Source organism: Tenebrio molitor, chromosome 2 (assembly GCF_963966145.1).
Source record: "Tenebrio molitor chromosome 2, icTenMoli1.1, whole genome shotgun sequence".
NCBI lineage: Eukaryota > Metazoa > Arthropoda > Insecta > Coleoptera > Tenebrionidae > Tenebrio > Tenebrio molitor.
This window is the reverse complement of record NC_091047.1, coordinates 17,012,258-17,026,896: the sequence shown is the minus strand read 5'-3', so window position 1 is coordinate 17,026,896 and position 14,639 is coordinate 17,012,258. Positions and strand designations below refer to the sequence as shown.

General features: G+C 39.5%; 2 protein-coding genes and 1 long non-coding RNA gene across 7 annotated transcripts; 2 read left to right on the top strand and 1 right to left on the bottom strand.

Annotated features, from left to right (window-relative positions):
- Window positions 1-804, top strand: Dlc90F (dynein light chain 90F). The gene is made up of 2 exons (XM_069038774.1): window positions 1-252; window positions 302-804. The coding sequence occupies exon 2, from the start codon at window positions 306-308 to the stop codon at window positions 666-668; it is 363 nt and encodes a 120-aa protein (XP_068894875.1). The 5' UTR covers window positions 1-252; window positions 302-305; the 3' UTR covers window positions 669-804.
- A 2,189-nt stretch (window positions 805-2,993) lies between these two features.
- LOC138123920 (uncharacterized) lies at window positions 2,994-3,670 on the bottom strand. 2 transcript variants are annotated; one of them, XR_011156949.1, is made up of 3 exons: window positions 3,412-3,670; window positions 3,128-3,229; window positions 2,994-3,025 (listed from the first exon to the last, which is right to left on the bottom strand). It is a non-coding gene; the product is annotated as an uncharacterized lncRNA (long non-coding RNA). The 2 variants fall into 2 exon arrangements; XR_011156948.1 differs by lacking the exon at window positions 2,994-3,025 and adding an exon at window positions 3,042-3,076.
- Window positions 3,671-5,172: 1,502 nt separating this feature from the next.
- On the top strand, window positions 5,173-12,904 carry LOC138123226 (uncharacterized). 4 transcript variants are annotated; one of them, XM_069037829.1, is made up of 4 exons: window positions 5,357-5,479; window positions 5,869-5,917; window positions 8,564-8,628; window positions 8,685-12,904. In XM_069037829.1, exons 3-4 carry the CDS (start codon window positions 8,620-8,622, stop codon window positions 12,852-12,854), a joined length of 4,179 nt encoding a protein of 1,392 aa, XP_068893930.1. In that variant the 5' UTR covers window positions 5,357-5,479; window positions 5,869-5,917; window positions 8,564-8,619; the 3' UTR covers window positions 12,855-12,904. The 4 variants fall into 4 exon arrangements, with proteins under 4 accessions (XP_068893931.1, XP_068893930.1, XP_068893929.1 ...); XM_069037828.1 differs by having other exon boundaries at window positions 5,853-5,917; XM_069037830.1 differs by lacking the exons at window positions 5,357-5,479; window positions 5,869-5,917 and adding an exon at window positions 5,173-5,293.
- The last annotated feature ends 1,735 nt before the right edge of the window (window positions 12,905-14,639 follow it).

Below are 14,639 nucleotides of genomic sequence, written 5' to 3'. Positions count from 1 at the left end.
GACTACAACTCCGAATATATAGGGTTAAAATAATACGATAACCAGGATTTTCATTAATTTCGTAGCATCGTAGCAGTGTTGTCTGACGGTTGTTATCGCTAGTTATCGTAAAATTTAGCGCAAATAATTTGATTGGCACTACTGCCGACCCGTCACCCGCTGTCCGCTGTCACTTTGACGTTTACGATTTTTGAATAAAACGAGTGTGAATTTATCATCAACGAAATAATAATAATCTTTTTACACAAATCAGTGAGTTGCCGGTAGTCAGATTTTTGCAACGTAACCCGCCCATTTTCAGTATCATGGAAAAATCGAATCAAGAAGTGTTGGACCAAGACTTGCAGGAGGAAGGCCAGTTTGTCGTAGACGACGTGAGTAAAATTATCAAAGACGCCATAGAAACGGTGATAGGGGGCAACGCTTATTCCCAAAACAAAGTCAACGACTGGACGACCTCAGTGGTCGAGTGTTGCACGTCCGAATTGACCAAGCTGATGAAGCCGTACAAGTACATTGTGACCTGCACTATCATGCAGAAGAACGGAGCCGGTCTGCACACAGCAAGTTCGTGCTACTGGGACAACAACACGGACGGAAGCTGCACTGTTCGTTGGGAGAACAAGACCATGTTTTGCATCGTGTCCGTTTATGGGTTGGCCATTTAGACGGTATTCCAGAGTTGCGGCTCGAGTATAGTGCTATGGATTTGCCTTTCAGGATATAATTTATCTGTATTTATAAGTCTCTACTCTCTAGTGATTATTACGTATTAATTCTAATATATTTTTTTTTATTTGGAAATTGCGTTTCTTTGTTTACTTAATGACAGGTGGTGAAATGGACTCGATTCGGTATCGTTTTATTAAAAGATAGCTGATACAACGCTGATAAAATATGCAAGGTAATAAAGTTCTGGGCTAGGCCCTGTCAATTAATTACACTGTAAAATGACAGATCAACTGGCATTCTCACTTTCAGATTAAATCCGATCAATTCTCATTTTCCTCGTTTGTTCATTGCGATTTTTTTGGTTTTATCCCTGTCAATGTGGCTTTGATCGCTGTCACAAACACCTCGTCAACGTTGAATTTGGTATCCGCTTTACACTCGATATAGTCAACGGCGTTTATCTCCTTGGCCATAGCTCTTCCCTCATCATTGGTAACATTCGATCCATCTTGTATCATTTGGCAATGGGTACCAACTAATAGAACGGCGGCATCGCGGGATCCGTATTTTTTGATTTCCGGTATCCACAATTTTGCGACATTTTCAAAAGTCGTTCTCGAGTAAATGGAGAAGAATATGACGAAGACGTCTGCTCCTTTGTAACAACTGATTCTAGAATCTTTGAATCTCTCTTTGCTGCAAGTGTCCCAAACGTGCACTTCCACCACTTGACCTTCCACTTCTACGTCTGTAATGTCCCAGCTGAGGAAGGTCAGTTGGGGTTCAGGGAATTCGTCTTTGAGGTAGGTCAGAAGAACGCATGTTTTCCCGGATAGATCACCCACTGCAACTAATTTTCGTCTAATCATCATTTTGGGTAAGATCTGTTTGTTTTGTGCACTCCTTGTCTTTATCCCGTACACAGTTGAGTCTGGTTCTGGTTAAGTCCTGTGTTGATGACTCATTGTCATCGCATGGCATAAACTATGCAGCACGTTTGATAGCACTTTGATAGTTAGACAAAGCCACGGATGACAAAGCTGTTCGTAGACGAACCCGCCCACGTTGTGCTGTAGCCACACCCAGAGAACAATTCATCGGGTTTAGCTCGTCCAACAAATAAACTATCTGCGGGAATTTTAAAAAACATTGATAGAACATGGCAGGATTGCAAATGAGCTATGGCCTGTAGACATTTTTGTATAATATTTTTATTTAGTTTACTCGAGTGGGCAAAATTTTTATATAAATTGTCTAAAGTTATTGAAAAATATATAATTATATATTTGCCAAGTTGTCTTCATCCAATCTTCCAATCCCATCACCAATGATGTCAACACACTTAAAGTCCATTCACGTTGGATTTTCTTTTCAAGGTCAAATAATCTAATTTTTTGACTGTAATTATGTTTTGTAAATAGTGACATGCAGCTAATCAACATAACGCGATTTAGCAATGCTCAATCTAACGTGAACGGTGTTTACCTGCATGTCACTATTTACAAAACATAATCAGTCAAAAAATTAAATTATTTGACCTTGAAAAGGAAAATCCAACGTGAATGGACTTTACACAATACAGACAGACCAGGCCATTAGGCTTACTGAGAAAGCAATGACTGTCCACACATGGATTAGTCAGTTGTCAAATTTTAAAATTGTTATTGACTTTCATATTGTCTGTTGATCTATGACTTCCAAATGTGTAATTTTCGGTTTGTTATCGTTTTTATTGCAAAGGTGTTGACACAAAGTTGATAAAATATGTAACGTAAGCACTAACCAGACGCTGTCACTATTATAGTTGGAAAAGTGACCGCTCAAGTGTCGTCCTCACTTTTTTCGTTTTATTTTTTTGACTTCTTTGTTCCTGTCAATGTGGCTTCCACCGCTGTCACAAACACCTTGTCGACGTTGAACTTGTTGTCCGCTTTGCATTCGATGTAGTCAACGGCGTTTATCTTTTTGGCCATAATTCTCGCCTCGTCTTCGGTAACACTAGATCCCTCCTGCACCCATTGGCAATGGGTACCAACGAGAACAACTGCGGCATCGCTGGGTCCGTGGTTTTTGACCTCTGGTATCCACTCTTTTGCGACATTTTCAAAACTCGTTCTCGAGTAAATGGAGAAGAATATAAGAAAGACATCTGCACTTTTGTAACAAATGATTCTGGCATGTTTGAATCTTTCTTTGCTGCAAGTGTCCCAAACGTGCACTTCCACCACTTGTCCTTTCACTTCTACGTCGGTGATGTCCATCTTGCTGAAGTAGGTAACTTGGGGTTGAGGGAATTCCTCTTTGAGGTAGGTCAGAAGAACGCACGTTTTCCCGCATAGGTCGCCCACTGCAACTAATGTTCGGCTAATTATCATTTTGCATAGGGTCCATCCATTAACTATAACTACAACATAACTATTATAGTGCAGCTCTTGCTAATCTTGTTATTACGTACCCACTGCCCAGTTAACTAACACAAGTTCCGCCTACATCGTGCGGAGGCCAACCCTACGAATGGTTCATCAGGTTTGACTCTTCTCCAGAAAAAAAAAATTTGCTGGAATCAGCCGGAATTTAAAAATATGTATCTGGTTATTTTATTTATGTATCAAGGGAATTACTTATAGAGATGTTAATTACCGAAGGCATTGAGATTGCAATCCTGAGGGCCATAATCCCGAGGGATTGTAATTTGCCTGAGGTTCTTAACATTAACATAAAATAATTCACGTTAGATACCTAATTTCATTTCAACTATACAGGAACTATACTTTTAGTGCACGCTTCTATGGCACAGAACTGTCAGAATACAACAATCGAATTTGTTGGAAACATTGTTTAGAAGTAGGTTGCTAAACGACGTGGTTCTCAAACGACTTTGGTTATTCATGAAATATTGAACCAATGATAATTATTTTATACAAATTTATGTTGAAACCGGTGTGATGATCTCACAATCGTAGATAAAACGTTGTAAGACATACGTGTAAAAAGTTCCTTTGTTGCACTCACATCTTTTAAAATACTCCCTCGTACTTACCTCGGTCGTATTTTAACACCCGTTCGTGCAATAAAGGGTAACTTTTTACACTTATATCTTAAATAACTATTAAGGGTGGGGTTTACCTGATTTGAAATGGTCGAAAAACGGTGTTTTTAAACATCCATATCTTTAAAACCACAACAGATGAAGGCAAGGTCCTTTTTTTATTTGAAAGATACGTCTTTCCTCTAGGGCCCCATACTTTTCTTTTTTCGATTTCGTTATAAATAACAATAAAATAAATTGCAATTTGAGGACTATCCAGGAAGCTGTAACACTAAAACCTAATTCGAAATTAACAAAAAAAAAAAGTATGGGGCCCTCGGAAATTGAATTTTAAAGCGTTTGGTGCCATCACCGTGCTTCCAAAAAAATCACAGATCTTATTATACATAAACATACGTACGTACGATTTTACCACTAAATTCACATTTGAACCTTTATTTGGGAGACGAAAATATCTAAAAGCTTAGTAATGAGATTTGCTGATTAATTACACTTTTTGGCAGGTACTTACGCATTTCAGGTAAAAGTAGGCCAACTGAAAAGCCGTTTATTTCATTTCAAACATTTCAAATAATGCAACCCAAACTACACGAATTCTGAAATTTTCATCAGGTAAACCCTACCCTTAAGGCCCTACTTTCAAAATCATTTTTATTTATGACCTGCTACTTGTGCTGTCGTAAATTTATGTGACAATGGAAACTTTCAATTTTAGGACAAAAAGGTTTAAAACGGTCGGATCCCTTTTGTTGGGAAATTATACCATTGTGCCATAAATCACAGATTCAGATTTAAAGTAATTTCAAACGACTAATGCAATAAAATTGCTGTTGCAAATCCAAATTGGTTTTTTGCAACAGCATTTTTATGGCATTAATCCTTCGAAATTACTTTAAAACTGTACTTAATATGGAAAATATTCAATCTAAACTATCATTTGCTGATCCCTTTGTGCCTTTATTTGGTTCCAAAATATTGAGAAAATGCTGTTGCAAATGACAAGTGGTTTTTTGCAACTTGAGTCAACTTTAGATTTGTACTATGGCGGACAATAAATTTAGGCCGGCCTGTCATTGAGTTGACATCAAAATGTGAAGCTGGCATTATGTTCAACTAACCCCATTTTCGATTTTTGTCATTCTTGTCATCGTGACAGCGATAATCAAAATTAAAATTGGGAAAAGAAGCGTGCACCAGAGAGAAGTGCTACTACAAATCAGTTATGCTAGTGCGTCATGAACTGTAAGTTACGAAAAAGGCGAAGAAAACGCCAAACAGCTTGAAAACCTTCAGTTTGACAAACTGACACATCAGTCATAATGACAATAAATGGTCGCTTGCATTGACTTTTCTGAAATGTCAGAAATTTGCCGCCATAGTACGTATTGCGGAATAAAACGCACCTCGACATGTCTCAAGAAGCCAAGTGAAAGTATTCATTGGAAGCAGTTCGACCAAAGTGTCTGTCAAGGTTATTGTTATTGTTATTCGTAATTCGTCATTTGCTAACTGCTGTCGCTTGTTGAGTCACTTTTACTTAAAACAAAAAAAAACATCTTGCAGGAGATGTATGTAAGTATTTTCAACTTACCATTTTAGTTAACATAACATTGTTTTGATTTACATTTATTGCAGAAGAATTTGTACCTATAATGTAAATTTAAAACACACCACAATTAGCCAAATTAAGTGACAAGCTAACAAGTCAAGAATTAATATGGGTAAATTCGGAAAAAAGATACTTAATGACAGTTGATGGTAAGTCATCAATGAAAGGGTCATTGTTGACTTACCTACTGGTGGCATTTTCGCGTTTTTTCTGGCTAGACAGCCTCAGGCCTCAGGGCGTCCTCCTACATCGTTTCCCGCCACTCAAACCTTGTGCAAATGAATTTTCCTTGTCCTTATGCCCTTTAGTTATACTAGACATTGATGCGACCTTGAAACACAACGAGAGAAAAACAATGGCATGTGCACAAGGTTTGAGTGGTGGAAAATGATGTAGGAGGACGCCCTAAGGGTCTCTGGCTGGCCAGAAAAAACTCGAAAATTCCACAAGTATGTAAAGTCAACAATTACCAATGAAAGTATCTATAATCTTCTCAAAAATAAATTACTTCCTATGATTTAGGGATATTTGTTACTAGGTTGCCGTAAATTTGGTTAGGTTGGAGGCTATGTGGTTTCTGGTGACAGGTATAGTTGAATTTTTTTAATAAACAATTGTCAAAACGTTGTCTTGTTGGTATGAGCCAAACTGTGATTTTCATGATAATACGATTGGTCACATTGAGTGTCAACATTTTTTTTATGTAACTGAGCCTGCGCCCTAACGAGCGAGAGTTTATTTCAAATTCGAAAAGTTTTCTCCTGATTTCTCATTAAATTTGTTTTGAAAATGAATTCACGGAAGAAAGGTACGGGAAGTGAAGTGAACATAACCTTAACCATGATTTGGTGTCAAATACAGCTGGTCCATATGTCCAATTTTAGGGTGGTACAGTATGGTTTTTTACTTCATTTTGACACTGACAATTGTTTATTAAAAAAATTTCACTGTAGGTAGGGTAGAGTGGTATAATCGTGTCAAAAATGAATTACTCCCTAGAATTCGAACTTTTAGGGAAATAACGTTTTTCATGTGTGTAACTAGAATTTTCAAAAGTAATTTTGAACGCCTAAGGTTGGTTACTATGAATTGAGAGATTAAGTCCAACTAAATATGCTGCCAGAAACCAAAATTGATTGTGAAACGAAGAAACCTCTATCGCTTAGCGAGAAATTAGACATTAGCAACTGGTACAGGGATTCGCTGTTTTACATTTTTGATATGGTTACGATAACTTTTGCTTGTCACCAAAAACCACATAGCCTCCAACCTAACCAAAATTATGGCAACCTAGTAACGAATATCCCTAAATCACAGGGAGTAACTTATTTTTGACACGATTATTATAAGACAAAATAGGCTCGATCCTGGTTCCTAGGGGAGTTTTTGAGAGTTAAATTTGCATTGGCAGCCTGGTTGCCACTGACAACAATCGCGGCCATCTAAAAGTGAATGATAGCTTGCGAAAATTTCCGTATTTTTCGTTAGATTAAATTAGGCTGCATTCATTGACGTTCGTGCAGCAGGAGTTACTATTTTAATAATACAAAGTTCTAATAAATAATTCTTGATAAAAATGAGTCTCTCGACACAGAATCCAACAACCAATTTTCTTCTAGCTTTGCAATAGCCCTAGCTGTCTGAATCGGAGTGAGATGTCGTGGCATTTAAAAAAAATACTTTCAATAATTTTTTTTAACACTAGTAAGTGTCAAACTGTGACAATTGTGACATTTTAGGACGCCTCTGATTTAAAGTAAAAATCACTATTAAAAAAACGTTGCCTTTTGGATGGCCGCGATTGTAAATGCAAGCAAATCTAAATAGTTAACATAATATTTATAATTTATTTTTCGCTCTAGAAACATTTTGATAATTAACAATTTTATTTAAACACAAATAGTGCCAATTTTGATAATAAAAGTGCAGCCAATTATCAATCGAAAAACGCCCCTGGGAACCAGGATGGAGCCAAATCTATTTAATATACCGGGTGATCAAGAAGGACTGTTTAAGATGGCAATACAATTAAAAACATTTTTTATTCGGCTATTTACAAGACTGCAACCGGTTATGTTTTGTGGGTTTATTTGACAGATATCTGACGTAGCATTAATAACGACAAAATGGTAGGTTATGAGAGTAAAAATTAACGCCAAAAAGAAATCAAAGTTGGAATTCGGAATAATAATCTAAAAATTAACTAAAGGAAATTCTCGAAGTGCTCCCCATTTTGCTATAATATAAATTAACTCTTCTCTCGAACGATTCACCAGCATATTTAATTTAATTTGAAATGTCAAATTTGACTTGTCACTAATGCGGCTGTCAGTGTGAAGCCGTCAATAACCGAAAGTTACTCCAGTTGTACCATTTAAAAATAAAATTCAGCAATACCAACATAAACAGTACTTCTTGATCACCCCGTACCGTGGAGGGAGAAAAGACTGGAGATGGCATTTCCTATGCTTCTCATGTTAAAAATCCAAACCCTCTAAAAGCACGTGCAACAACCTTTTATGACCCAGTCCACAATGCGCTAGACAAAGAAGCACAATGCGCCTGGAAGGAAGGCGAAGGAAGCCATTGGCCTAGCGTCTATATTCAGAAACCTTTTATGACTCTGTAGCTTTCGCGGGCCGGTACACTTATTTGAATTAGTGCCATCTCCAGTCTTTTCTCCCTCCACGCCCCGTACTAACTTTACCCTAAGGCAGCGAATTCCTTGTAACAGTTCCATATGGCCCTAACGTGTGTTTTTTAAAATTTGGCGTCGAAGTAGGCGTTGAAGAGTCGATTGTGAATGCACTATACGGATAACAGATTACAGATCAGCTGTTTAAATCTTACGCTTTTACACGAGCGGTGCGTTCTTAATCGACTCTCCAACGCCAACTTCGACGCCAAATTTAAAAAAACACCCTTTATTTCTCGCTAAGTATAGATGTTTTTTGTTGCACAATCAATTTTGGTTTCTGGCGGCATACTTAGTTGGACTTAATCTCTCAATTCATAGTAACCAACCTTAAGCATTTAAAATTACTTGTGAAAATTCTAGTTACACACAACATGAAAAACGGGATTTCCCTAAAAGTTCGAATTCTAGGGAGTAATTTATTTTTGGCATGAGAGTATAGTAAATCAATTAAATAATAATTATAGTCTTGTAAAAATTTTACTAAACTGCTGAAGTTTGGTGGACACTTATGTTAATGTGTTTTGGCAATTTGCAGACATCATTTTTGGGGGATGACATCAAATTTGTGATGCTGAACAACTCCTCACAAATATGGACGAAGTAAAGTAAAATTCGAAATAGATTAAATCTTTATTAATGATTTAATTTCTTTTAAGACGTTCAAAAAGCGAACTGGTTGTACTGACAGAGGTAAAGATTACGAACACTTGTACCTCTCCCACTTGATCCTGAAACTTTTAACCGACAGTACCGTCAAGGATTTCCATTTGTCGTCGAACGACGAAAATTTCGGTATTTTTGACGACGTGGTCGTCGAGATCGAATACATCAACGGCGAAAAACAAATATATGCTGTCCAGTTGAAACATGTCAATAAAGGGAAAACACTCACGAAGAATGGACTCGCCGAAAAACGCGGAAATTTCAGTATTTCTAAATACTTCGAGGAGTGGACCAAACTGAGACCCTCCCCCGTTGCAATCCGATTTATCCTTTTCACCAACTTAAAATTCGATGTTCCTGATGGCGAAAGGATCAAACTTGCAAACCACAATTTCGAGGTTTCCACCATAGAGAGTCGGCAAGAGTTGATGTTGGGGAGTCATGAACATGGACGTTGTTATCAATTTACTAGTCCCGACAAGTACAAAGAGTTTTTTGGACAATTTTATCTCTACAGCAATCAGAGCAACGTTGACAAATTGAAAAACGACACCAAAACAAAATTTCTGCAAATGTTCAACTGCGAAGAGGAGGATTTTGATAAATACTTACAGTTTGTGACCGAGTGGAGTTTGATCGAGGGTAAGAAAGACAAGTTGAGCAAATGTCTGATCAGCCGTGCGATCGCTGTTCGACTGTTGGGACCATACATGCGATCTTGGTCGTTTTCTGGGGATCAGGTCGGTGATAACTTGAATGTCTTGAGAAAGGCCATGTCACAATTTCAAGTAACACTGTTCGGTAAGGCCGTGGAGGAGAAAGTGAGAACAATTTGGAAAGATGCCAAGAGTAAACTCGAAATCAATTATTGCAACAGGATCGGTCGAAGATACCAAATGTTGTCAAAACATGCACAAGCTGTCGACGATTTGAACGATGAAGAGAGCACGAGATTGTTGTGGTTGATGGGTTTGTGTCCTTTGCCATTGGTGGTCAACGAGACTGTAGAAAAGGTCATCGATGCGTGTCAAGACGATAAGTTTGTTGTCATCGGAGCATTGTCGGAAGAGAGAGAAAATGTTTTTCGTAAATTGTCCGATTTAGACGAGAGGACGCGAATCAACATCTCGAAAAGATTCCAGTGTTCGTTGCAAGGCAGGGACACTGTAACGTTGGATTATCTCGTTAAAGAAAACTGTAAAATCTTGCAAATCGTCACTACCAACGAACTCGTCCAAATGGTCGACGATCCATTCAATATCGGGGAAAAAAGAGAGATCCTTCCCATTCCCCATATAGACAGAATCCTCTGCCGCAACATCATCAACTTGGACTTTATCGACAGAACCAACGACTCCACTTTGATAGTCATCGACAACTTTGAATCACAAGACGAGCAAAAAATCATGAACTCCTCAATAAAAAAAATACGTTTGATCCCATTGAAAGACTTCTGGACGAAAATACAGAAGGGTGAAGACGAGTCCAGAAAAGAGTTCGATCTGGAGATTTGTATCAGCAGAAGCGAGTGCTCACCAGACCAAATGGATCGTCTCTTCAGACTCGCTAAAAATACCAATTGCCATCACTTCCGGATGTGCGAAGAGGGTCTAGAGTGGATACGGAGCAAAGGCGACATCGCCGACCTCAAAGAGTTTCGAAGTAGGGGCAGAGGTATCGACCAGACGGAGCTGTTTCAGAAATCCATCGATAACAGAATCAATATCATTTGTGCCGACCCGGGCATGGGCAAATCGATCTTGATGAAAAATCTGAAGAACTCGTCCAAGTCCTGGACGGTGTTGGTCCAACCCAAGGACCACTCGCGCTATTTCCGCGCCAAGAATACCAACATCGACGACTTCATAGAGTACATCGTGAGCAAAACCTACAAGAATTGTGATGGTTTCGTGCGGGAGCTGGTGCAGATTCTAGTGGAGGATTGCCAGATTATGTTCATCTGGGACGGTCTAGACGAAGTGGTCGATGAAAACCTCCAAGTGATACTGACCGTGATCGCCAGACTGTCGACTCGAGGGTATCTCCAGTGGCTGACATCCAGATGCAACTTGCTGAAGACGTTGGAAAGTCACTTCGGCGTCTTGTCGATGACTGTGGAGCAGTTCGATACGGAACAGCAGAACACCTACATCGAGAAGCGCCTCGGGTGCAGCGGTGACGATCTCGTCGACATAAAAAAGAAGATTTACAACTGTATCAGGTTGGTGCGATACAATGACATCCTGGGGATTCCCTTGCAGATATACATGTTCACGGAATTGTTCCGACAAAATCGCGACAAGTACAAGACCCTCCTGAGCAACATATTCTCCATAACGGACCTCTACCGCCATTTCGTCGACGAAAAATTCAACATCTATCACCAAGTGAAGGCCATGTTGGACGACTCCAACGACTTGATGATGCAGATCGTCGAGCGGAGCAAGAACGAGAGACTCAGACACTACGAGGAAGCTGCACTGATGACTTATCTGAAACCAGAGATCCTCGACGAGTTGCGGATCAACTGTGACAGTTTCTTGGACGAGATACAATTAAGTTGTGACAGTGTCGGGATTATCGTCGACGTTACGGAAGAAAAGATTCCCAGTTTCTTGCACAATTCGTACGGAGAGTACTTCGCGGCGTCTTACCTCTCCAAAAACTACAGAAGAGTTCGCTGTTTCGTCGACTTCATCTTCGAGGAAAGCTACAACAACATTCGGTTTCTCTTCGACTTGCTGCTGGCAGAAGAGTGTCCAGCTCATGTGGCAGTCTTATACAAGAACTTGGAAGTCTTGATGAGACACGATGACGCCTTGAGACTCAAAGACAAAGGCGGGAGGAGTCCTCTACACTTGGTTTGCTCTTGGGGTAAGAAGTTTTCTACCATGCAAGGTCACAAAGTCAATAATCAGGAAGGAGCCATAGAGGACACTCGCGAGTATCAGGCGATCCTAAATTACTTGTGCGAACGGTGCGACCCCCTCGAAGTCGATGACTTGTTCAAGATGGACGCCTTCCACTACGGAGATAGCTCCAACTGTCTTCTGCCAGTTTTGGTGTTATCCAACACGCACAAGTTCGACTTCAAACTCTTGAAGAACTTCAACGATCTCGGTACAATATTGTACAACTCGGTTAAACTCGACTACGCTGACGTCTTCGAGGAGATGCCCTTCGTGAAGGAATCCCAAGTGCTGTGGCACTTGGCGGTGCTGCACAAGAGCATCAACTGCCTCAAGAAGATGGCTAAGAATCCGAACTATAAGCGCAGCATAGATATAGTCCACGAGGGAATGTCTCCGTTTCTTTTGGCGTGTCGCGGCGGGAACGCGGAGGTGGTTGAAATCCTGATGGAGGCAGGTGCGAACACAAGCGCCACCACTCATCGCGGATACTCCCCCATTTACGTAGCCGCCCAAGCCGACCACTTCGACCTGGTACATCTCCTCATCGACCGCCACGTCGACATCAACGCCCCCAATCAATTCGGCCAAACGGCGCTCCTCTTGGCTTGCATCGCCAACAACTGCGACCTCGCCCGGAAGCTGATCGAATTGGGGGCGGATGTGAATCGCGGGGACGACTCCGGATACACCCCTCTGTACATGGCCTGCCGCCACAAATTCCCAGATGTTGTGCGAACGCTACTGGACAGCGGGGCCGACGTCAATGCCACCAACGTCCACGGCGATCTCCCCCTGTTCATGGCGGCGTGGAACGGCCAACTGGACTTGGTTAAGAAGCTGGTGGAGGCCGGAGCCGACGTGAACGGCGTCAACCACAAGGGACACGGTGCCGTACACGCGACTTGCATCAACAACCACGTTAAGGTTTTGGAGTATCTGATCGAGACCGGTGCCGATGTCAACGCGCCGAATAGGTTTGGACAAACCCCGTTGCATCTAGCCTTGAGACACGGTTTCGACGCTGCTCCCGTCTTGATCGAGGCCGGTGCCGACATCACTTTGGTTAACAGGTACGGAGAGAACTTTTGGGATATGGCTACCAGATGTGGACACGAGCCGCACGCGCTTGCCAGTATGTTGGTCAAAGTTAGAGGGAAGGAATATTGGAATGCAATGAAACAGAACTTTAATATTAAAGAAAGCCCTGAACAAACCATACACGTGAAAAACAAATCTTGTAATATTTTGTGATCTTTGTGCTGTGTGTACTTTAACTTTAAAAGATATTTTTAATATACTTATTTAGTTAGTTTTATTTTTTTACTAATACAATAGACTGTTACGTCCCGTTCGTTATGGAAGACGGTATAATTGATTTCATCGTAGCCAACGTTAAATAACTAGCCGAACATCGAACGCCTAACAAACATAAAGGCGCGTTTTTACACGTTCTCAATAAATTGACATTGTTTATTAGATGATTATTAGTATTACAACAATTCCCATCTTACCCCCATGGAGGATGATATCTAATTTTACACTGTATAGCAGTAGCGGCTCGTAACAAAATCAAAACGGGGAGCAAACTTTTTTTACAGACAGAATAGATATTTATAACAAAGGTGCTGTGCTACATACTTTTCCTCATCACCGTAGAGGTAGAGTGCAAGATGCGTTTTTTACTGTGGTTTCCCCAGTAGGCCTAATCCACAATAAGAAAAATTCTTCGTAACAAGTAACTAAATAAGTTGTGGAGATAATTCTTCTCCTTTAATAAAAACTTTTACTTGAAGACATTCATTAATATAAATTTTTGTCTCAATATTTAAAGAATTATTATTCAATGTAAAAAAATATATACTTACCAAATTCAACAATTTTATGTTCCCAACCAATCAAATTAAGTTCGATTGAAAATGTTGTTATTAAATCATTAAAATTGTTTATTACTCGTATATCTGCTTTCATAAAATTCTCTACTTCATCGTTTTGCCTTTTAGAAATTGTTTCACGCCTAAACTCTGGATCAGTTCTCTCTTTAATTGCTGGCTTTGATAGATAAGACGCTAAATTTGGAAACACGCTAGGAACAGCCGCATCTTTTAGTCTGGGGCTTTTTAAAAGCAATTGTTTACAGTTTCCATCAGGTTGCAAATGTTTATCATATAAAATCATATCATCAGAACTAAAATGTAATTGAGAGACCACACTTTAAGCTGAAGTTTTTTCAAGGGATTGTTTTTAACCATGCTTGTTTGCGCTCTACATTTTTAGGAAATTTGAAAACACTTACACCGCGATTGTTTTGTGCATTTCTTAAAGACGAGTCGTAATTACTTTTACAGCCTGTTACACAACACCTACTAGGCATGTTTGAATAATATTTCAATTTTAAATACCTGTTAGAAGTTAGAACCAACGATATTTCGTTTAACACACAAAAGTTAGGTTAGGTTTGTCTCGGTTTAACTTCCACCAAGTTGACGGCTTTAATTCCTGAAGAAAATGCCACAATTTATTTCACAAACTCTATAATAAATTCCCTTCAACTTTTAAACAACTTGGTAGCTTAAAATTTTGGAAATAAACACAGTTTTCTGAAGTTAAAACGTTAAAATCACTGTGTACACAAATGCAAATCTGCACAAACTGACTCGGTCCTAGGTCTGCGGGCATTGTTGCCAAATTTACTTGAGCACGGCTAGTTCATTTAACGTTGGCTACGATTTCATCAAGTGAGCTGTGCATTTGTAAAAGCACCTTTAATTTAGTTACATTACAAAAGTCACATTTATGAAGGTCATGTCCAATAAATCTTTACTTGGTAAAAATACAAAGACAAAAACAAATAAGAATTACTTTAATTTAATCAGTAAAAAGACGTAACATTGCTTTTGAAATCAGCAATGTTAAAATGGACAAAAACTGAAAAATTAGTCAAATTGGGTTCGCGCAGAGCAAGCAATTTTGAAAGTCAAAGTCACTAGCTTTAGTTCTACTACCAACAGAAAATCAGATTTTCATGGCTTGCTTAGA

Bases quoted from the DNA above. Each gene is read 5' to 3' on its own strand.
- Dlc90F (XM_069038774.1), top strand. From the start codon at position 306: ATGGAAAAATCGAATCAAGAAGTGTTGGACCAAGACTTGCAGGAGGAA.